The 20,544-nt window shown below is 42.3% G+C and overlaps 1 protein-coding gene across 1 annotated transcript in view; it reads right to left on the bottom strand.

Annotated features, from left to right (window-relative positions):
• LOC113035750 (calsyntenin-2) overlaps positions 1 to 20,544 on the bottom strand; it is a 338,907-nt gene that overhangs the window by 122,912 nt on the left and 195,451 nt on the right. Inside the window, exon 4 of the mRNA XM_026191409.1 lies at positions 11,437 to 11,645. Coding sequence (XP_026047194.1) covers positions 11,437 to 11,645 — 209 coding nt within the window. The remainder of the gene's footprint in view (positions 1 to 11,436; positions 11,646 to 20,544) is intronic.

Here is a 20,544-nt window from a genome sequence, read left to right as displayed (position 1 = left end):
CACCAAGTACCAGAGAAACAAAGGAAAATCCATGATGCAAAAGTACCAAAACATAATGAACTCAAAATACTGGGTCCAACGGACCCAGAACCGTGACAGTACCCCCCCTCTAAGGGCTGACTCCCGACAGCCCCAAACAAAAAAAAGCACAACAAAGCACCAGGCCAGGGCGGGCGGAGGGGGTCCAGGATGGAGGGACAGAGCCCAAACAAAAAAACAAGGAGCACCAGAGTCCAAAAAACGCAGGAAAGCATATCAAAAACAAAACGAAACCAGAGCTCACCAAGAGTCTACAAAAAGTCCAGGGGGCCGACCGCGCACACGGCAACGGTGGCGACGTGCGAACAGTTCTGGAGGCCGACCGTGCACATGGCAACGGCGGGCAAACAGTTCTGGAGGCCGACCGTGCGGACGGCAACGGCGGCGAGGAAGCAGTTCTGGGGGCCGACCGTGCGGACGGCAACTGGGATTGGGCAGCCCTGATTTAGGGTGCTTTGACAAGGGGATGACTGCACAAGTACCTGGTGTTGGCAGCTGCTGGTGGGCTTCACCTCAGCCAATTTGAGTCACTGGACTGGAACACTTGAACATACATGTGTCACGATCCTGGGTCTTATGACCCAGTGTTTTGAGTTTTAGTCCAACGGACCCAGAACCGTGACAATACCACCTTTCAAGACAAACATCACAAAGTTCTTCACAACCACATGCCCAAACATAAAAACAAGAGTTGACCAAATGCACAAAAAGGGGGATTTTTTAGGTGCTTTTTGAAAGAGACCAACTCCACAGCTGTGAAGCACGGTGGAGGGAGCGTCATGATTAAGGAGCAACGTTATCGCAGCTTAAGAGAGGTTGGGTAATGCAGCAGAACAGCGACCAACAGCACACACGTAAATCACTGAATATGTATTATATAAGAAAATTCATATGTTGAAATGAGTACATGAGGCCTGACCATAACCCAGCGGAATCCCAAAGCATTACAAGAAATGTGCTAAAAAGGTTCTGCAGACTCGTTTAAAGCCTGAATGTCTGATTGAAGGTGCAGCTGGAAATTCTACAAGTTACTACTTTAAATTACACTTTTTTCAGTCTGCACAACTATTAATGTGTTTATTAATGAAAAGTGCAGCTCTGAATTTAGTCAAATAGCGTATAAGACTTTTATCGCCAAAGCACATTGTAATGAGTAATTATACACAAATCATGGTCATTTAAAAGGACTCACAAACCTTGTTGGCAAGTTATAATATCTCTTGACCAGGAAAATTAATATATGGCACAAAAGTACAACTAGCACAACAAAAACATCACATCAGTGCTTCAGCTGTGTATGCATGCACAAAACTCAGATTCATCAATATTTCCTTGAGAATTTTACTTAGGTAATTATTTACAGTTTTTTCAAAACAACCTCAGCCAGAAAGATAAAATCAAGTACAGTGGAACCCCGACTTACGAATACCCCATTTAACGAAAAATTCAAGTTACGAAGGCACTTAACGGCATTATTTCTGCCCGTGTTACAGCAAAATGCCCGCGTAACGAAATCTGCTGGCTCTGATTGGCAGAGCCCAGAATGCCTACAATGCCCAATCCCTTTCGTACTTGCACTTCGCTGTTCCACTTGAACGACTTATTGCTGTTGCAGTTAGCAATTAGCCTATCGTTCACTCAAAATGCGCGATGGGTGCTTCGACAGAATCACATGTAAAGAATGCCAAGTTTTAACTGTAAAGTAATAAATTTGAGAAACACACTCCCCTTTAAATGGTAAATGGCCTGCATTTGTATAGCGCTTTTCTAGTCCATAGGACCCCAAAGCACTTTACACTACATTCAGTCATCCACCCATTCACACACACATTCACACACTGGCGATAGCAAGTTACATTGTAGCCACAGCTGCCCTGGGGCGCACTGACAGAGGCGAGGCTGCCGGACACAGGCGCCACCGGGCCCTCTGACCACCACCAGTAGGCAAACACGGGGTTAGTATCTTGCCCAAGGATATTTGGCATGCAGCCAGGATGCAGCCTGGGATCGAACCACCGACCTTCTGATTAGTGGCTGACCTGCTCTGCCACCTGAGCTACAGCTACAGCTACAGCTTTAAAAAGTAATCCTTTCGCTACCTGGCTTCACCAACATAAAGACCAAATGAAACAGGAGACATTCATAGAGAACATTGTTTGTACTTTATTTTTGAATGTTTAGACTCAGCTTCTTCAGTAAATACAGCACATTGAATTCATCTTTGCCATCGGATCAGCTGTGCCTTACCCTCCACCTGCTTCTTCCCTTTTCTTCTAGTCTCTTATTCATTTTTTTTCTCATCAACTGTATGTTTTAAAAATCTGAATTAAAGCCTGTGTCTCAGGGGACATAAGATTCCCTTAGGTACTGTTTTTTTTCCTCCTAGGAAACATGTTGTCTCATTTCCTCATTGGAGTTTTTTTTTTTTTTTGCTTTTACAGCACATTCAAGGAAAAATGTTTGTGTGGATTCTTTTTGTGCACAGGTAAGAACATTTGTAGGTTTATAATACTGAATGAGGATCAATATCTCTGGTTCTGCAGAGAGAAATCAGAGAGGATCATTAATCTAAATATTTCCATGAATATCAGTTTGGTACTGTGTGTCACAATATTGTATCTCTGTCTTTCCCTTTTGTTGAACAACGCCTAGAGTTACCCTGTGATTCGGGTATATCCCCATCCTCAACAAACATGTGAGCCATTGCAGCCTGTCGGATTTCTGTAAACTGATATTATATATGCTAATGTACAAAACAAGGCTTTTTGTAATGCTCCACTCAACACCTTAGAAGGGACAGATAATTGGCTTGCCTCCATTGGACATTCAACATCTAGACCACAACCAGTTACTGAGAATCTCCTGACTCGTTGGTAACCACAACCCATTTTCCAAGCTGGCATCTTTTCTCATGCTGAGCAAAGGGGATGAAGGGACCTTGTGTAGTCCTAATGTGCCTGTTAATATTTGATGAGTCTTCCACTAAAGACAGATGACAATGCTCTACACCCCACTAGAGCTGGACAGGGAGGGGGTCCCTGATGGAGAGCACTTGCGGAGTGTAAAGTGCATGGAAATTGGCTCTTATTGGCTGTGAGTTGAAATGGAGCTAGAATGAGTTACTTGTATAACAGCCTGGATGCTTCTTGAGCTTTTTCCATTGTGTGGAGAGAGGTGCAGAAGGAGCTGAATGTTGATAATGTGGTATATTTGAATACAAGTATGTGAGTAGGAGGATTAGCTGTAATTCATATTAGGAGGGCATTGTTCGCCTTCCCGTCCTCCTCGTCACCCATTCTGTCTTCCTTTCTGCTTGTTTAGAATTCCTTCCCTCCTCCCTCCTCCCTCCTCCCTCTGCCCTGCCCAACCTTCCCATTCCCTCCTAGCGAACATCATTGTCTCACTGTTTTGCAGCCTCATCCCATTTCACTGTTTGCTGCCTCATCTGTTGTGCTCTGCTCTCTCTTTTTTCGCAAACACACATACATAGTGTGCATGCACTCCCGCCTTTCTGCACGACAGAGGTTGTTATTCCTGCTCCTTCAATTACAACATCAACTTATCCATGTCAGCAGGCTGTGCGTGCTGTGACTGCTGGTGAGGGTGGTCAGCTAGTAAATGACTGCTTTACCCTCCAGCTCACCTGCCCCATTTGCCTCTCTATCAAATCCACAAAAACACACACACGCACACAAGCAAACCGTCTCTGCACCTGTCTTTGTGAATTCATGCCATCGCCCCTTTTGTAATTACCATCTAGTTTTACCACCAAGCTTTTCTTATCTAACACTGCTAAGGCCCATTTGTCTTTGTTTACAGGACACCACTCACATTAGTCCTCTCTTCTTCGATAAATAACATAAAAATACAAAATACATAAAAACATTTTTGCATTTCAAGACTTTCCAGTTTTCTTACGTTGGAGTTTTAACTAAATATTACATTAAATGCCCAAAATGAAGCTGGATATTTTTAATCACAGAGTCTACACCAGGGGTAGGGAACTCCAGGCCTCGAGAGCCGGTGTCCTGAAGGTTTTAGATGTGTCTTTGATCCAACACAGCTGATTTAAATGGCTACATTACCTACTCAACATGTTTTGAAGTTCTCCAGAGCCCTGGTAATGAACTAATCATTTGATTCAGGTGTGATGATCCAGGTGTGATGATCCGGATCCTGACAGATGCAGTGATGTGGACACTGTATCAGTCTGCTGTGGTGAAACAAGAGCTGACCCAAAGATTTTGATGTTAGAAAATATGCAATGTTCATTGCATAACTGATAATGCTCTAAGACATAATAAGTTTTGCTATTATTATTTGCTATGATAATTGCTTCTCATTGTAAATTATTTTTGGGGTCCCCAGGGATGCAACTCAGTAGTCCCTGTATGTAAATTATGTAGGATGTGTATGTATGTAGGATGAGGGCTAAAATTCAAAATTCGACTTATTCTAAGAAGTATTCAGGGCAGGGGTGCCCAATCCCGGTCCTCGAGAGCTACCGTCCTGCAGCTTTTAGATGCATCCTTGTTCCCACACACCCGAATCAAATGAATGGCTTGTTATCAGGCCTTTGCCAAACATGATGGCATGCTGAAGAGGTAATCAAACCATTTGATTCAGCTGTGTTGGAGTAGGGATGCATCTAAAAGCTGCAGGATAGTAGCTCTCGAGGACTGGGATTGGGCAGCCCTGATTTAGGGTGCTTTGACAAGGGGATGACTGCACAAGTACCTGGTGTTGGCAGCTGCTGGTGGGCTTCACCTCAGCTAATTTGAGTCACTGGACTGGAACACTTGAACATACATGTGTCACGATCCTGGGTCTTATGACCCAGTGTTTTGTGTTTTAGTTCATTTTGATGTTCATAGTGTATGTTTAAGCTTATTAGGTTTCCTATGTTCATTTGCTTATTAGCTCCCCCTTGTGTTTTCAACCCCTGTGAAGTCTCCCTTGCCCTTCATGTGTTTCATGTCTGTTGTCTTATGTTGTCATGTCTGCCTCTCATGTTTCCTGTTTTATTTTGAAGAAATCTCGTGTTTTTTATATTATGGAGTATGTTTTGAGTCCTTTGTTGTACTGTTTCTTGTTTCCCTAGATTTCAGTTATGGTTATCATAGGTTTAGTTCTTTGGCTTTGTAATATGGCTTCCCTGTGTTCAATGTTGTGTCTACTGTGACCTCTATGTACCATGTTTCTGGTCCCTATAGTCTGTCTTCTCAGTTGCTGTTAAGTTTGCATGTTTAGAGTTCAGTCAGTGTGTTTCCTGTTTTACTTTGAAGGTCCATGTCTCATGTGAGTGTTTCTAGTTTTGCTTCCCTTGTCTCGTCCAGCCTGATTACTCCCAGCTGTGGTCTCCTTCTGTGTCTCATTCCCTCGTTATCCCTCTGTGTATTTAAGCCCTGTGTTTCTCTTTGTCAGTGTCGTAGTCTCCCCCATGCTGTGTGTGATTCTCACCGTGTCTCCTGGTATACTTTATGATTAGCTTTCCCAGTTTAGTTTTGTATTACCTGTGTTCTATTTTTCCAGCAATTAAAGCTGTGCTTTTGAGTTCAAGTTCTGTCCCCGTGAGTTTGCGTTTGGGTCCTCTCCTGCCTGCCACACAGCCGAAACATGACAGAAGACTACGACCATTACATGGACCCAGCAAACCGTTCTCAGCTGTATGAGCGCCAGGAGGCAGCCCTCGCCCAGCTGGAGGAGGAGCTCCGCTGGAAGCCGTGGCGCGCTCCGGATTTTGAGCACATATTCCACGGAACTCGGCTGGCTTTTGGAGGTCCCCGAAGTTGCCAAAAGCCTCCGCCTGTTGCCCCGCTTGCACCAAAGCTCCCTCTGAACAGAAGAAATCAAAGACAATAATCACTCGCCAAAGGCTGTAAATTCTTTTAAAGGAAAAACTGTGAGCAATGTCACCAGGTCTAAAACACTCAGTTCAGGTTCTGTCAGTTCAGGTTTTGTCAAGTCTGGTTCAGTCATCCCCAAGTCAGCTCACTCTAAGACCGTTAACCCAAGGACGTCAAAACCTGCTAAAACAAAGACTGAAGAACATGGTGGGGAAAAATGCTAAGTTCATTTTTGATAGGTCTGTTTTTGTCGACCCAGTACATATTAACCCTAAGCCTGCCAATTCTAAGACTGTTTTTTCTGAGCCCGCTCCTTTGCCAGCTCGTGTTCCTGCTCCCGGGGCAGCTCGGGCCCAGCGTACCCCTGCACCCGTACCAATTCCTCGGGTGAGGGAGGCTGAGGTCCAGTTGGTCCCTGCTCTGGTTTCCAGGCTGGCTGAGGCTCTGTCAGTTTCTGCACCCGTACCAGCTCCTCGGGTGAGAAGGGCAGTTGCCCAGCCGTTGCCTGTCCCGGCTTCCAGGGTGAGGGGGGCTGTGAACCAGTCCACCTCTGCACCCATGCCGGTCCCCAGGGTGAGGGCAGCCAGGATACAGCTCGTCTCTGCACCCGTACCTACTCCTCGGGTGGGAGCGGCTAGTGTCCGTCAGGTGCCTGCACCCGTTCTTGTTTCTGCTGAAGACTCGGTCAACCCCGCCCAGCAGTCCTCCCTGTGTTCCAGAGGCTCAGGAGAGTACAGTCCACAACCATCACCACCATCACTACTGCATGCTTTTCAGTCTATAGCTCAGTCATTAGCTCTATTAGCAGCCCAGTCCATAGTTCATTTTCCTGTGTTTCCGTTAGCTCAGCCCTTAGCCCACTGTGAAGCTCAGCCAGCTCCCCAGTGTTTAGCTCAGTCATTTGTTCCATCACCCGCTCAGCCTTCTGTTCAGCCAGTAGTCTCTGCACCTACTGGTCCTGCCACTGCTTCAGCTGGAGGGCCCGAGGAGCCCCTCATGCCTCGTCAGCTGGAGGGCCCGAGGAGCCCGTCCAGCCTCATGCCTCGTCAGCTGGAGGGCCCGAGGGGCCCGTCCAGCCTCATGCCTCGTCCGCTGGAGGGTCCGAGGTGCCCGTTCAGCCACCAGCTGCTCCACCAGCAGCCTCATCCACGCCAGCTGCGGCCTCCGTGTCTCCGCCCACGCAGTCGCCTGGTCCACTCCATCCGAGTCTTCATCCTCGTCTGGTCCGGCCTCGGCCTCTGCTTCTGCCACGCCTGGTCCGGCCTCGGCACCTCGGGATCGCCGGCCACTTTCCGGGCCACCAGCTGGACGTCACCGCCGTCGAGGTCGGCCCCCTGAACTGTTTCTACACCGTTGCCGTCCGCACGGTCGGCCCCTGAACCGTTTCCATGTCGCCGCCGTTGCCGTCCGCATGGACGGCCCCCGGAACTGTTTGACTATGAACTCCTGTGCCGTCATCCTCCGGGCCGGCCCCCTGAGGAGTTGTGAACTGTTCCCTGTGCTCCTATGCTTTTGATGGACATTTTGTTTTTGTGGCCTTCTCTCCCTCATGCTGTGTGTGATTCTCCCCGTGTCTCCTGGTATACTTTATGATTAGCTTTCCCAGTTTAGTTTTGTATTACCTGTGTTCTATTTTTCCAGCAATTAAAGCTGTGCTTTTGAGTTCAAGTTCTGTCCCCGTGAGTTTGCGTTTGGGTCCTCTCCTGCCTGCCACACAGCCGAAACATGATAACATGTGGTGTGACAAATTATTTGGCATGCAATAATTATATAGCTCATGCAAAAAGTCTGGCCTTTATTTTCAGTGTGTGAAATTCTAGTATTTTATTAGTATGTTACTTTGGAATAATTAACAGGTGTTGCACGTTTACAGATTGTAGATGAAACTTGTCACCAAGCTAATAAACTGCGATGATTTTGTGCAGACCCATTAACACAGTGGACAATATTTGCATTTCCCTGCCATCACAAGTGAAAGGAGGTGTTCAGGCTGGACTCAAAGCCAAAAAAATCAAATTTTTCAGGAACAAGACAGGACAGACGAAACTGTTTACAAAGCGTATTATTACTATACAGTGCTATCAGAGGTCTGCTGAAATCTACATGACTGCACCATGTAGTTCCATTTCTTCAAAGGTGGCGATCAGGCCATGGTGTAGTTTATGATGTCGATTATAGGGCTATACAGTAGCTATCAGTGTTGTCTCATTACTCCAAAAAAGTAACGTATGACACATTACTTGATATAAAAAAAAAGTAATTTGTTACAGTAGTTGTTAAATTACCCCTTGTTAAATACTTTCTCATTAGTCTGTAAAATGACCTGAAATGCATCGTCTCATAATAACCAGTAAGGAATATATACCTCAATATAGTGTACTTTCAACACACCAACACATTTTTATATATATATATATATATATATATATATATATATATAATATATATATATATATATATATATGGGGTCTATCACACCAGGCAAGACCCCAGGTGCAGGCTGTGTAAAGATGCCCCAGAGACAATCCAGCACATAACAGCAGGGTGCAAGATGCTAGCAGGCAAGGCATACATGGAACGCCATAACCAGGTGGCCGGCATAGTGTACAGGAACATATGTGCCGAGTATAACCTGGAAGTCCCGAGGTCAAAATGGGAGATGCCCCCAAGGGTGGTGGAGAATGACCGAGCTAAGATCCTGTGGGACTTCCAGATACAGACGGACAAAATGGTGGTGGCTAACCAACCGGACATAGTGGTGGTAGACAAACAGAAGAAGACGGCTGTAGTGATCGATGTAGCGGTTCCGAATGACAGCAACATCAGGAAGAAGGAACACGAGAAGCTGGAGAAATACCAAGGGCTCAGAGAAGAGCTCGAGAGGATTTGGAGGGTGAAGGTAATGGTGGTCCCCGTGGTAATCGGAGCACTAGGTGCGGTGACTCCCAAGCTAGGCGAGTGGCTCCAGCAGATCCGCAGAGCACATTCCTGGGAACAGCTAAGATACTGCGTAGGACCCTCAAGCTCCCAGGCCTCTGGTAGAGGACCCGAGCTTGAAGGATAAACCGCCCGCAGGGGCGTGCTGTGTTTATTTATATATATATATATATATATATATATATATATATATATATATATATATATGTATGTATGTATGTATGTATGTATGTATGTATGTATATATATATATATATGTGTATATATATATATATGTATGTGTGTATATATATATATATATGTATGCGTATATATATATATACCGTATGTATGCGTATATATCATATTGAAGCCACACATATGTATTGTTTTAGTGTTTACTGTGAAAACAAAGCCAACAACACAAGTTGTCTTAAGAGACTTAAAAGCAATATTGAAAGTGATTGAACAGGTAGAAACATGGGCTGACTGCTCATCACTGTTTTTGTTACCCGCTAAGGACAGCACTCAGCATGCCAACAAAAAGCTACCCAAGAACCCAGACTTATGCTAAAGCTGTTTGTGGAGATGCCTGCAAAGAGCTGAGGCTTTGTTGGCATTGTAACACAGTTGTTTCTGTCCTGGACAGAGTTTGCACTTCGCCATCAAGTTCTTGTCCTTTTGTGCAATAAAAAATAATAGTGCAGTAAAAGTCTCTGCTCCACCATTTTCCTTCTCCTGCACACAAATCATCTGACTGTAGTGTGCAGGAAAAAAAGCATATCTTTTTTTCTTTCAATCCACCTGGGGTGAGGATAACTGAAAAGCAAGTAATTAGTGTTACTGTACTAAATTAACCCTCCCATATTTAACCATATTTAATGGGATCTTATCAAAATACCATTAACCTGCTTGCTAATATTAGCATGTTAGCAAGCATGGAATGTAGTGCAATATCCCCCCTGGTGCAGCAATACAGCATGAATACTGTATTTACTGTTTCCCTAAATCAGTGTTGCAGCAGCAGAGTGGTAAAGGTTCACTCTGAAGTGTTTTGTGGCTTCAAAAACCCATAGTTTGTCATCTCTCTAGTTCCGCCTGCATTGCATTTCATTGTCTCAGTGGTAACAGAGGCGAAGCACCCCCACCAAGCAAGTCCCTTTCTTTAATGCAAGTTTAGTGATTACTTTACTTTTTTAAGCATCTACAGTACAAAGGAAGAGGTTGTTTTAAGCTTAGGAAAATGAATAGTATACCCCGTGTTTTTATGGGATTTTCGGTCTATTTAAAAATTACAACATCACTAGTTTTTTCCTTGCTTGTTTAGATTTTTCCTGCTACACTTTGCAGTGTGCTTATGTCCCCGACCCAGTCTCACCACTTACTCTCTCTCTCACAGGCAACCTCCACTTTTCTCCCACCATCTTCTCCTCTCCCTCAGGTACTCTTGAGTTCAAGAGCTCTCAAAGCCTTTTTCCTCAGCGGTCAATAGCTAAGCAAGACCCCTTGAAATGGAGAGAGCGTGCACAGGCTGCAGCCTCGCTCCTGTATCATTCACGGAGCAGTTTGGCCCACACCTCACTCAGTCAGCCTTTTTACTGCAGCACCTCAACAGTCAGGAACTCTCTGCTGGCAGTAGTAAAAATTGAAACAGTAATGTGCCTTTCATCTCTGTATTTTAGGCAAAAGAGTTTATGTACCGTCTCGGTGGCACTAATGCAGCAGCCGTATTTGAGTTGCCTGTCTAAAAAGTATATGACACAGTAAGTCCAGTGTTAAAGTGTATGCTCATGTAATATGTTGCATTCTAAGTATGAAGTTCTATTATTACATTCACAATTTAAAATTGAACAATTGTAATGGTAATAAGACAGAAGGTCACTACACACAAAAACAGTGGAACCACATTTCACAATAGATTTTGTGGGCATTTTCGTATTTGAGTTTGTGGCTCATGATAACATTTAACTTTTGTTTAGAAAATAATGATTAATAGCTACCTATGTAGCAAAGTACAAGTAGCAACTCAGCAAAGTTAAGTAAATTTGCGGGGGTATGTGAACGTGTCCTTAGATTTTTCTTTGTCTCCGTGTGTGTGTGTTTGTCTATATAATGTTTGTGTGTGCACAGACTTCTGTGATCTGATTTGTGGAGAGTGATGGCTCTCTGAGCAAAGCTTGACTTTGTCCTTGGAAAGACTAAAGAGTGCATTTTACCCCCAGGGAGAGATATCTGTCAGAGTATTAAGTTTTTCTACTAGAGCGTATGCAGGTATGTGTGTTCACTTCTCCCATGGCTCTATAGTGAGTACGGATGGATGGGATTTTCAGATCATGCGTGTTGTGGCGTTATGTGAGAAATGTGTTTTTACATCTTTTGTATATCAGATGAAGAGCCAAGGGAAGGCAACAAACTTTAAACTTGATTTGGAAGATCTTTTTGGACTTGTGGGAAATCAGTGAAATAGGTGAAGCAGAACATTGAGAGAAAATGGGCACACAAAAGTTTCAAGGAAAGTGTTTCAAAATAAAACTTACAGCGCACTGAATATGACCGGTAACAGCGTAGCTTCTTTGTGACAACTATTACAAAAACTCCCGAATGCGTTTAATATTCCACCCCAACTTCTACTCACCGTTACGATCGATGGCGAAGGGTGTGTTAGTAGTGGTGATCTGGTAGTTGCAGATCTGGCTGTATTGTGGGGAGCAGTCCTGATCAGTAGCCTCCACTTGCAGGATATTGTCATAAATCTTGCCCTCTGTCACTGCTGCTTGATACTGGGGCTCCCGAAACACTGGGGCAAACTCATTGACATCGTTGACCTGAATGTGCACCACTGCCCTGTAAACAGCAGGGGAGAACAGTAGATAATCATGTCAGTCGCTGTGAAGAAGTGAACACAAATGATTTTTCTAATTACAAGCCAGATTTTCAATAAACCAACGATGTAAAAGATCTGCAAACATTTAAACGCCTTAGTATAAAGGCAAAAGTGAAACTGAGAAATGATATTGTTTCCTTTGAAAAACACATACTAAATTAAACCGAGTTAATTAACCTCATTCCTTGTGGTTAATTATTATGTTGACTGGGTATAAAGAAAGCATCCTAGAAGTATTGGAAATTACTGTGCCGACTCAGGAACACTTCTGAAGTTCAGACACAGTGTACAAACTGGTTTGGTGCTGCATCTAAAAATGCAAGTTAAAACTGCAAAGCCAAACACAGAAATGCTGCCTTGTGAGGTTTTCTCTGGAGGCGATATTAAAACTAAAGAACATATCTAATTTAAACATCTGTCAGGGTAACAATAATACTGAAGGATATACAGTCAAGTGAAAATGAAAGTTTCCACTCCATGCAATCCTATGAAACACTAAGTACAGTACTCAGTAGCTTAAAACCCCTTTCAGGAGCAATAATGTGATGTATTTGTTGTTTGAATGAATTTATCAGTCTCTCACATTGCTGTGGATGAATTTTGGTCCGCTCTTGTTTACAAATTACTTTAGCTCATTGAGGGTTAGCACGCAGAGCTCTGCTAAGTTCCACAACAACATTGTAAGTAGGTTGAGATCTGGACTTACATTTGGCCATTGCAACCCCTTGGTTCTTTTCTTTTTTTTTTTAAATGTTTTATTGGTTGTGTGCTTGGCCTCATTGTCCTGTTTCATCAAATTTCCCTCAAGCTTTAGCTGTCAGACCGATGGCCTGACATTTGACCCTAGAATACTTGGTACACAGAGAAATGCTTGACTAACTCCATGACTGTGAGGTGCCCAGGTGGTCTAGCAACAGAACAAACCAAATCATCACCCCTCCACCAACATGCATCACAGTGCTTCACAGTTGGTATGAGGTTTTTAAACTGTTATCTGTGTTTGCCGGATGTGGTGCTGTGCAGTTTGACTAAACAGCTCCACTTTGGTCTCCTCTGTCCAAAGAACATAATTCCAGAAGCCTTGTAGTTTGTTCCAATCTAACTTTCCCAACATAAGCCACGCTGCCATGTTGTTTTCAGAGAGAATTGGCTTTCTTCTTGTAACACTTCCAAACAAACTGTACTTGATCACTATTTTCAAATAGTCCTGCCATGAACATCAACGTTTAACATGCTAAATGTGTCTGACATGAAGCTCAGACTCAAGAGGCTCTGGAGTTTTGTTCACTTCCTCTTAGGTCATGGTCTGTCCTTTGGGTGAATTTACCAGCATGTCCACTCCTTGAAACATTTTGGCATTGTGTTAATACACACCTGAATGCTGCTCCAGACCAGCAAACTGTCCAAACTCCTGCTTTTGTAGCAGTTCTTACAATTGCTGATAATCAGTTAATCAAGTGCATTTGATATACAGCAACTGGCTGTTTATTGTCCACATCCCTATGGAAGCAGTAGGGGTGTGCTTAGTTTTCCACAGGACTGCACAGCACTTGTTATTTCAACAAGATAACAGTTAATCACATTCTGCACGAATAAACATTCCTAGTGCTAAAATGGCCTCCAACAGTTCAGAGCTGTGACCCATTGAAAAAATGGCATATTTTCAAAATAACATTAGAACAAAGAAGTCTCAAATTGTTGTGCATCTAAACTTCGATATCAAGCAAGCATGGGAAAACATTTTTCTTTTAAAACTACAGCAGCTGCTTTCCTCAGTTCCCAAATGGTTACAGTGTTGAAAGTCGAGGTGATGCAATGCAGTGGTAAACATGCTCATTCTGAAACCTGAAACCATTCTTTAAAAATGTCTTTGGCATCCTTTATTTAAACAATACAGCAGTACAATATGCTGTACTTTCTAAATTTGTATTGAGTTATTCAGTTTATTTGTTTGCACATAACTGCATTCTTATTTTTATTTACTTTAAAGCATCCCCATTTTGGAAACAGGGCTGAAGGAGAAAGTAAATTAATTGTATATAAATATATCTACTCCACATCTTGTTTTCTTAGAACATGTGTCATGTTTGGTTAGGCTCAAGCTTTACCAAGCTTGATTTAAACTTATATGAACTGTACAGAATTAGTACAGTTAAAAACTTGCAGGACACCGGCCCTTGAGGCCTGGAGTTGGACACCCCTGCCCATGATGCATCGTAGAGAAGGCAGGATATCTCATGCTCTTCATGACTCCCTCAACTATTAAAGATGAAGGAAAAAAATCACCATAGCACTCCTTTAAAGACATTTCAAAATAGTAGATAACAAGGAATCATCACCTGCACATTAATGAACTCAAATATTCACGTTCATGAAATATTAACCCAATCAAAACTCGTGCAGCCAATTTTTTTATAGCAACTTTCAGAATAACAACATTTAATTAAGGTTTGTTGTCTTTATTTTCAATGTGGCATTTTTATCCCCAAAAAGAAAATAAAAGGAAGCGTGAAAGAACACACAGCCATTTCCCAAAAATGGGAAATGGCTTACAAGGCTAAATACGTCTTCCACAGCCATGCATAAAGGACTAATTACAGCTTCCTAGATAATTGCTAAATTTGGATAGTTCAGGGCAGAGTTCGCATCAGCAGGTGATGGATTAGCTCAGTAACCACTAGTCGCATTGTGCTTTGTGTAATACACAATGTAGTCTGACCTAAAGCACTGTTTTGATTGTGTTTTGGTGCCAAAATAAGATAAAGCGAACCCCCAGATCACTTCATCTGCCAGATTCTTGCTTGCTATGCAGAATCTCCATCAAGCGCATCAAACTGCACTAATTAATTATTCCATAAATGATTTATCAACAGTTATTCATGGATAGTCACACATCATGTAAACTCCTCACCATTCATCACCTCAAAATGTCTTCATCAATATTCTCCAGAAAAGCGACAGATTGCATGATCAGTCCTTCAGTTCATTGACTGACAGTTGATGATGGATGGCAATGTGCTACAGTAATTTGCTTTTGGAATGGCTTCAGAACAGCAAAGCCCAAGTAATACTTTGCTTTAAGCCACAAAGGGGTGGAGATGTGGCTTATGGGACTCGAGCTGGGTATGTAATGACGGTGAAATTATCCTATTCAAAGAAGCAGTAGATATTTCTCCAACGGTGGTTGGTTGAAGACAGAGACTGGACAACAAAGACAAAGCCAGCGGGGAGGGAGAGCGCAGGCAGAGCGCAGGCAGAATTGATTTTTATACTGCCTTATCGCACCCTGTCACAAGTCCACAAACACAGGCTATGATTTGTTTTTGAGCTTCTATTCACATGCTTGAATTATTTAACAGAACACAGAAAGGCCTAAACAACTCATGAAGAAAAGCTATTAAAAAAGACGTGGCAAAAGGGCAGAGACAGTAACTACTGTTAAGTACATTTACTTAAGCAAGTTCGCTGAAGTACAAACTAATTTTGAGAATTTCTTTTTTTAAACTTTTAGTTTCTGCTCCAATCGTGTTTTGAGTAACTGGTGTCAATATGCATCTATTTACACTGTATTGTCTTCACTCACACATCCAAATGATTGAATTTAGAAGCTCCAATCAAAGGTTTATAAAATCAAGTATCTTTCCATGCTTCTACAAACATTTGTGAAAGAATGGAATTTAAAGAATGCCAAGAGGTCAACAACTTTCTGCAAAGTCAGGCGCAACAAGCCTACATGTCGCCTGCAGATTAGCTCAAGAACACTATGTAGAGAGCTTCATGGAATGAGCTTCTATTGCCAAGCCTTACATCACCAAGCACAATGCAAAGCATTGGATTGACAGACATTTATGGGCACTTTTTTGTTTAATTCTTCATGAGATGTTTCAGTGGTCTCCTGGGAAACATAGCGTCCTGTCATTAATTTAAAATGTGATTTTGTCATGTGTCACTCACCTAAACAATGTTGCAGACCAAGCGGGATTAGCCCAGTGTTAATAGTGATGCTAACAGCAGTAGAAAAAGCACTGACAGATGATGGTGGCACCAGAATGTGCCGTAAATCCCTCTGCCAGCCTTGTTTTGTCATATTAATGACACTTGCTCATAAACACCCCCTCCCCTCACTGTGCCACTCTCCCCAGTGGTGAAAGAGGAAACATATGCTCTACTCCTTTGGGGTTTGTACAGAAAGACTCATCTGTGTGTGTATGTGTGTGTGTACATATGTGTGTGTGATTATGAATTCGTTCACACAAATGCATGATATATAACTAACTGCTATAACTGCAAAAATGTCTGGGTGCCTGTGTATCTCTGCTGATGCTTCACATCTGTCTCAAACAGACGCCTGGCTCTCTGGGGCAAGTCTTACTTGTGTGTGTCTCTATGCACGCGTGCGTGTATGTGTGTGTGTTGTCATAGTGCTGGAAGATTGCCAAGCTAAGCCCAAGGCTGCTATCCCTCCCTGTGACAGGCTCCAACTCACAAGGAGGGGTCCACAATGAGTCAGAGTGACACAGAAAGACAGTGGGGGGTTAAATGCCCCTATGGGTGAATGATCACACCACCTTTAAACAAAGAGGATTAAAAAAGTTGCACCATGGGGGATAGTTAGTTGAAAAGAAAAGTCACAGGTTAAACAAACTATATAATCCCACTGAGTGGGGAAACTACATTTGAGTTCCTCTTGTCACTGAGCATTTATAAGTGACAAGAGGAACTCAGAGGAACTCATTTATACACAGTGCCTGATCACACTGTTTGTAAAACATTTACACTGCTAGATGTGGCCGGCTATACAAGGACACACACACAGTAACAACTGTACTTGTAAATCCTATTACTCTAAAATGCATTTTGACATCCTTCAGTTTCCCTTAATGCTGACAAAGCACTAGTGCAATAATTTCACTTTCCCAGTTTGTCATTCCAACAGGTCATCTGACTGTTTAGATAACAAGTACAACAGAACAGAAAAGCACATGGAATCGCAACAGATGACCATCCCCCCCTGAGCCTGGTTCTGCTGGTGGTTTCTTCCTGTTAAAAGGGAGTTTTACCTTCCCACTATCGCCAAGTGCTTGACTGTTTGGGGTTTGTATTATTGTAGGGTCTTTACCTTACAATATAAAGGCTTTGAAGTGACTGTTGCTGTGATTTAGTACAATGTAGATAAAAATGAACTTAACCTAATGACGTTTTTGCAATTGGGAAAAAGTAAACAGTCTGGTTAACACATCTGACATGCATGTGAAAGGTCACTGGGTTGAGAATGGTAGGACACACAAAGAGAGCCTTAAAGGGGCAAAAGTTAGTGAACTTGTGCTGCTTCCAACACCAGACAAATGGGATGCTTGCATCAGGCATAAAAACTGTGCTAAATCAAATTAAGATCGACCTGCTTTTGCCACCCCTTAGTTAATAAGGGAGATCCCAGAAGTATATACAGTGATTAGCGTACTGTATATTTCATTGAAGTTGTGAATATGCCTTGAAGCCACTTTTAACTGCAATAGGTAGCTATCAGAGTTTTTTTCCAGTATCATGTCAACTAAATAACAGTCTCTTCCTAAACCTAACCAAGTATATTTTTGGTGCCTAAATAGGTTATGTAGTTTTGGTTTTATCTAAACTTAACAAGTGGATAAGAAATGGAAAAACATCTAAGCACTAAGTACTGCATGAAAATGATCTCATGTCTGAGAAGCTTGGGCCTTAATCTCCATCAGCAAACAAAGATTGTTAGTAGGTTTGTAGGTGACACCTTGCCTTCATAGGAAATATTCAAGGCTCTGGTTGCATAGGTAAGCCTCTTGTATATTTTCAGCCCAGTCACTGTTTCCACTGCTTGCCTGTTTTCATTGCAAAGTTGAAAGTAGTTTAACTCAGTATACACCTATTTTGCTGTGCTAGTGGGTATTTTCTTCTTCTTTATTATAAAAATAAATAAATAATCTCTTCGCTTCTTATTTTGCTGTGGTTGGTGGATCAAGGCTAAGGGTAAACATGTCTGGTATCTGACAGAGTGGCAGTATTTGACATCTAGGGATGAGAACTTGTTGAAAGAAACCAATCTGTGCATAGACCTGTTGTCAAAGCCAACATTTTGTTGATGGCTCACAGCACCATGACCTCCCCACTCTGAAGTCTCTAAGATTCTACTTTACTTTCCTCCTTTGAGACATGTTCATAATGGATGTTATATATTTAACACTTGAACAGACTTATGATATTTTGGGGGTATTTTCTGAAAAGACTGAATCAACAAAGTTCATTCCATCTCTGATATTTGAGTTACTAGTTATGTTGTGAACATCTGCAAAAAATATCAGCTCACAGCAGCTGATCCCCTTTCTGCTCCTACAACTGGCTCTTTCATGTAGCTCATGCTACTTAAGCTGCTTTCACCTGCCCACAGCTGATTTGCACCTGCTAGCTGCTATGCAACCCACCCCCACCGCAGCTCCTCCTTTCGATCTGTATCTGACTTAAATATAACAGTCGTCTTTGATGCCTACGCCGTTCTGTGCTGGGGTCTTGGTGTTGTTCTCTCTGCCTCCAGCTCTCCATGTATGCACATACAAGGACAGAGAGGTGAGCACTCCCCACCTTATGCATTCCACGTACACGCATGGAAGGTAGGTAGGTCTCAGAACAAAGCCAAGCTGCCAAATATAAATTACTGCACATGGAAATCTCAGTCTTTTTTTCAGTAATGGTGCTGACTGAAATAGTATTCCTGAATAGCAACATGACGGAGGGCATCAGTCTTCCTCTATGTTCCCTCAAAATTAATCAAAATACAATATTAGTATGCTCCTGTTGTTAACTTTCTTCATTCAAACAGCTACATCAAAAGTAGTAAATGACCAGAGAGTTTAAAGTGCTTCTAACAGCATCTAATCAGTCTTCTAGAACTGAACGCAGCATGCATAAAATACACAATTGTGTAACTTTGTTTTGCTTAATAACCCCAGTTGCCTGAATGCTGTCTCATTTACATAGAACACTGTATATCTAATAAAAGGAAGTAGTCGGTCTCTTTTCAATGATGTAAGTATCTCAGAAAATGAAAAGCATCCCAAGCAGTTGAGATGTATTTAAGTGCCAGGTGGGATTTCAACCCAGTTAAACCATACGCCGACACAATCAGATACCAGCTGCATGTTAAAGGCAGGCGATGCATGTTAATGTCAGGTTAGCATTGTTCAAAGCTTATTACATATTCATCTGCGCTCATTATTTATAAACACTGGCACTCAAACAGACTGATAGTATTGAACGCTTCCAATACACACACAAGTCAACATCCAACACAAAGGGAAAGGACTCAATTAATCTTTGACAAGAATTAGTCGAGAGGCTGAATCGTCAGATTCCTCGTGCAAGACCGGAATGGGAACAAACAACCCCAACTATGCCAGTGGGATCAATGCACAACACAACACAGGATAGTAACTTCAGCACTATGCAAGGAAATCGCATTTCCATATCGACAAGAATCCTCCTCGGAAGCAGCCACAAGAGACTCCACGGAGGCCGGCGTAATCTCAATAGGAGGTGATTTCGCTGCAAGGTAATCCAGTTCCGTTTTCAGCTTCGTGAGCCAATCCTCCTGACTTCACATGTGATACTATTGATCCAACCTGTGACTGATGGCTATGATGGCTTAAAGAGACAACCAGAGAGCTGGAATCTTTATAGAGTCGTCACTGGAACTACAACCTAAGCCAAAGTCATAAACAGTTTTATGTCCCACATGTAAAAACACCTAAGCCACAACATTAAAAAAGTAGACTGATAGACTGAGATACACCAGATATCTGCCATTACTATTTTCTATCTATCTATCTATCTATCTATCTATCTATCTATCTATCTATCTATCTATCTATCTATCTATCTATCTATCTATCTATCTATCTATCTATCTATCTATCTATCTATCTATCTATCTATCACACATATTACAAAATAGCTTCATATAAAAAAAACATACAGGTAATATGCATTGTTTTTTTCCCAATGTATCCAGCAATGAGATTATAAACTTGTGCTATAATTAAACGTCATTTCTGTGCTCAAGAAGTATCTCAGGTTTGTTTTCCAAGTTACGTCTTCTAAAACTGGTAGTTTAATGAATCTCAGAGAACGTCTGTTTGCATTCTTTGTTTGTTGTGTTCCCAGCACTTCTCTCTGTTTCATCTTTATTATACCTGTTGATGTTTCTTCTTTTCTTGATAAAAGTTTATAGAATTTATATAAAATTGTGGGGTTTTTTTTAGTAGTTTCCACTATAGCTGTTAATAATCTATTTAAAATAGAAGACTACATATTATGCACGTCTCTTCTTTCTCACTAATCTAAAGCCCATGAATTGAAAACAATGTTTTAAGCATTTGGTCCAAATCTGGGTCTCACAAAATCTCAAAGTAGTGCAAAAATATTACATTACAAATATTATATAATAACATATTTTAATAAAACTATATAATACATTAAAAAGTAAAATAGTTATGACTGAATGGCGGCACGGAGCACCGCCTTTGCCTCCGCGAACACATCGGACTACAAACACGCACATTACCAACTCCGGAAGACGATCAAAGCAGCCAAACGTGAGTACAGGGACAGGGTGGAGCAACAGTTTGACAACCCTCGGAGTATGTGGCAGGGACTAAACACGATCACAGACTTTAGAGGGAAAACCAGCACACCGCAGACCACGGCCTCTCTGTGTGAGGATCTAAACGTATTCTACGCTAGATTCGACGCAGCGAACACCATGAGACCGGACAGTGTGCGCACCGCGGATGACGTCAGTGCGCACACTGTGTCTGAGGAGGATGTGCGGAGGTG

This window comes from Astatotilapia calliptera, chromosome 14 (assembly GCF_900246225.1).
Source record: "Astatotilapia calliptera chromosome 14, fAstCal1.2, whole genome shotgun sequence".
NCBI classification, from domain to species: Eukaryota; Metazoa; Chordata; class Actinopteri; order Cichliformes; family Cichlidae; genus Astatotilapia; species Astatotilapia calliptera.
This window is presented reverse-complemented; position numbering and strand designations above follow the sequence as displayed.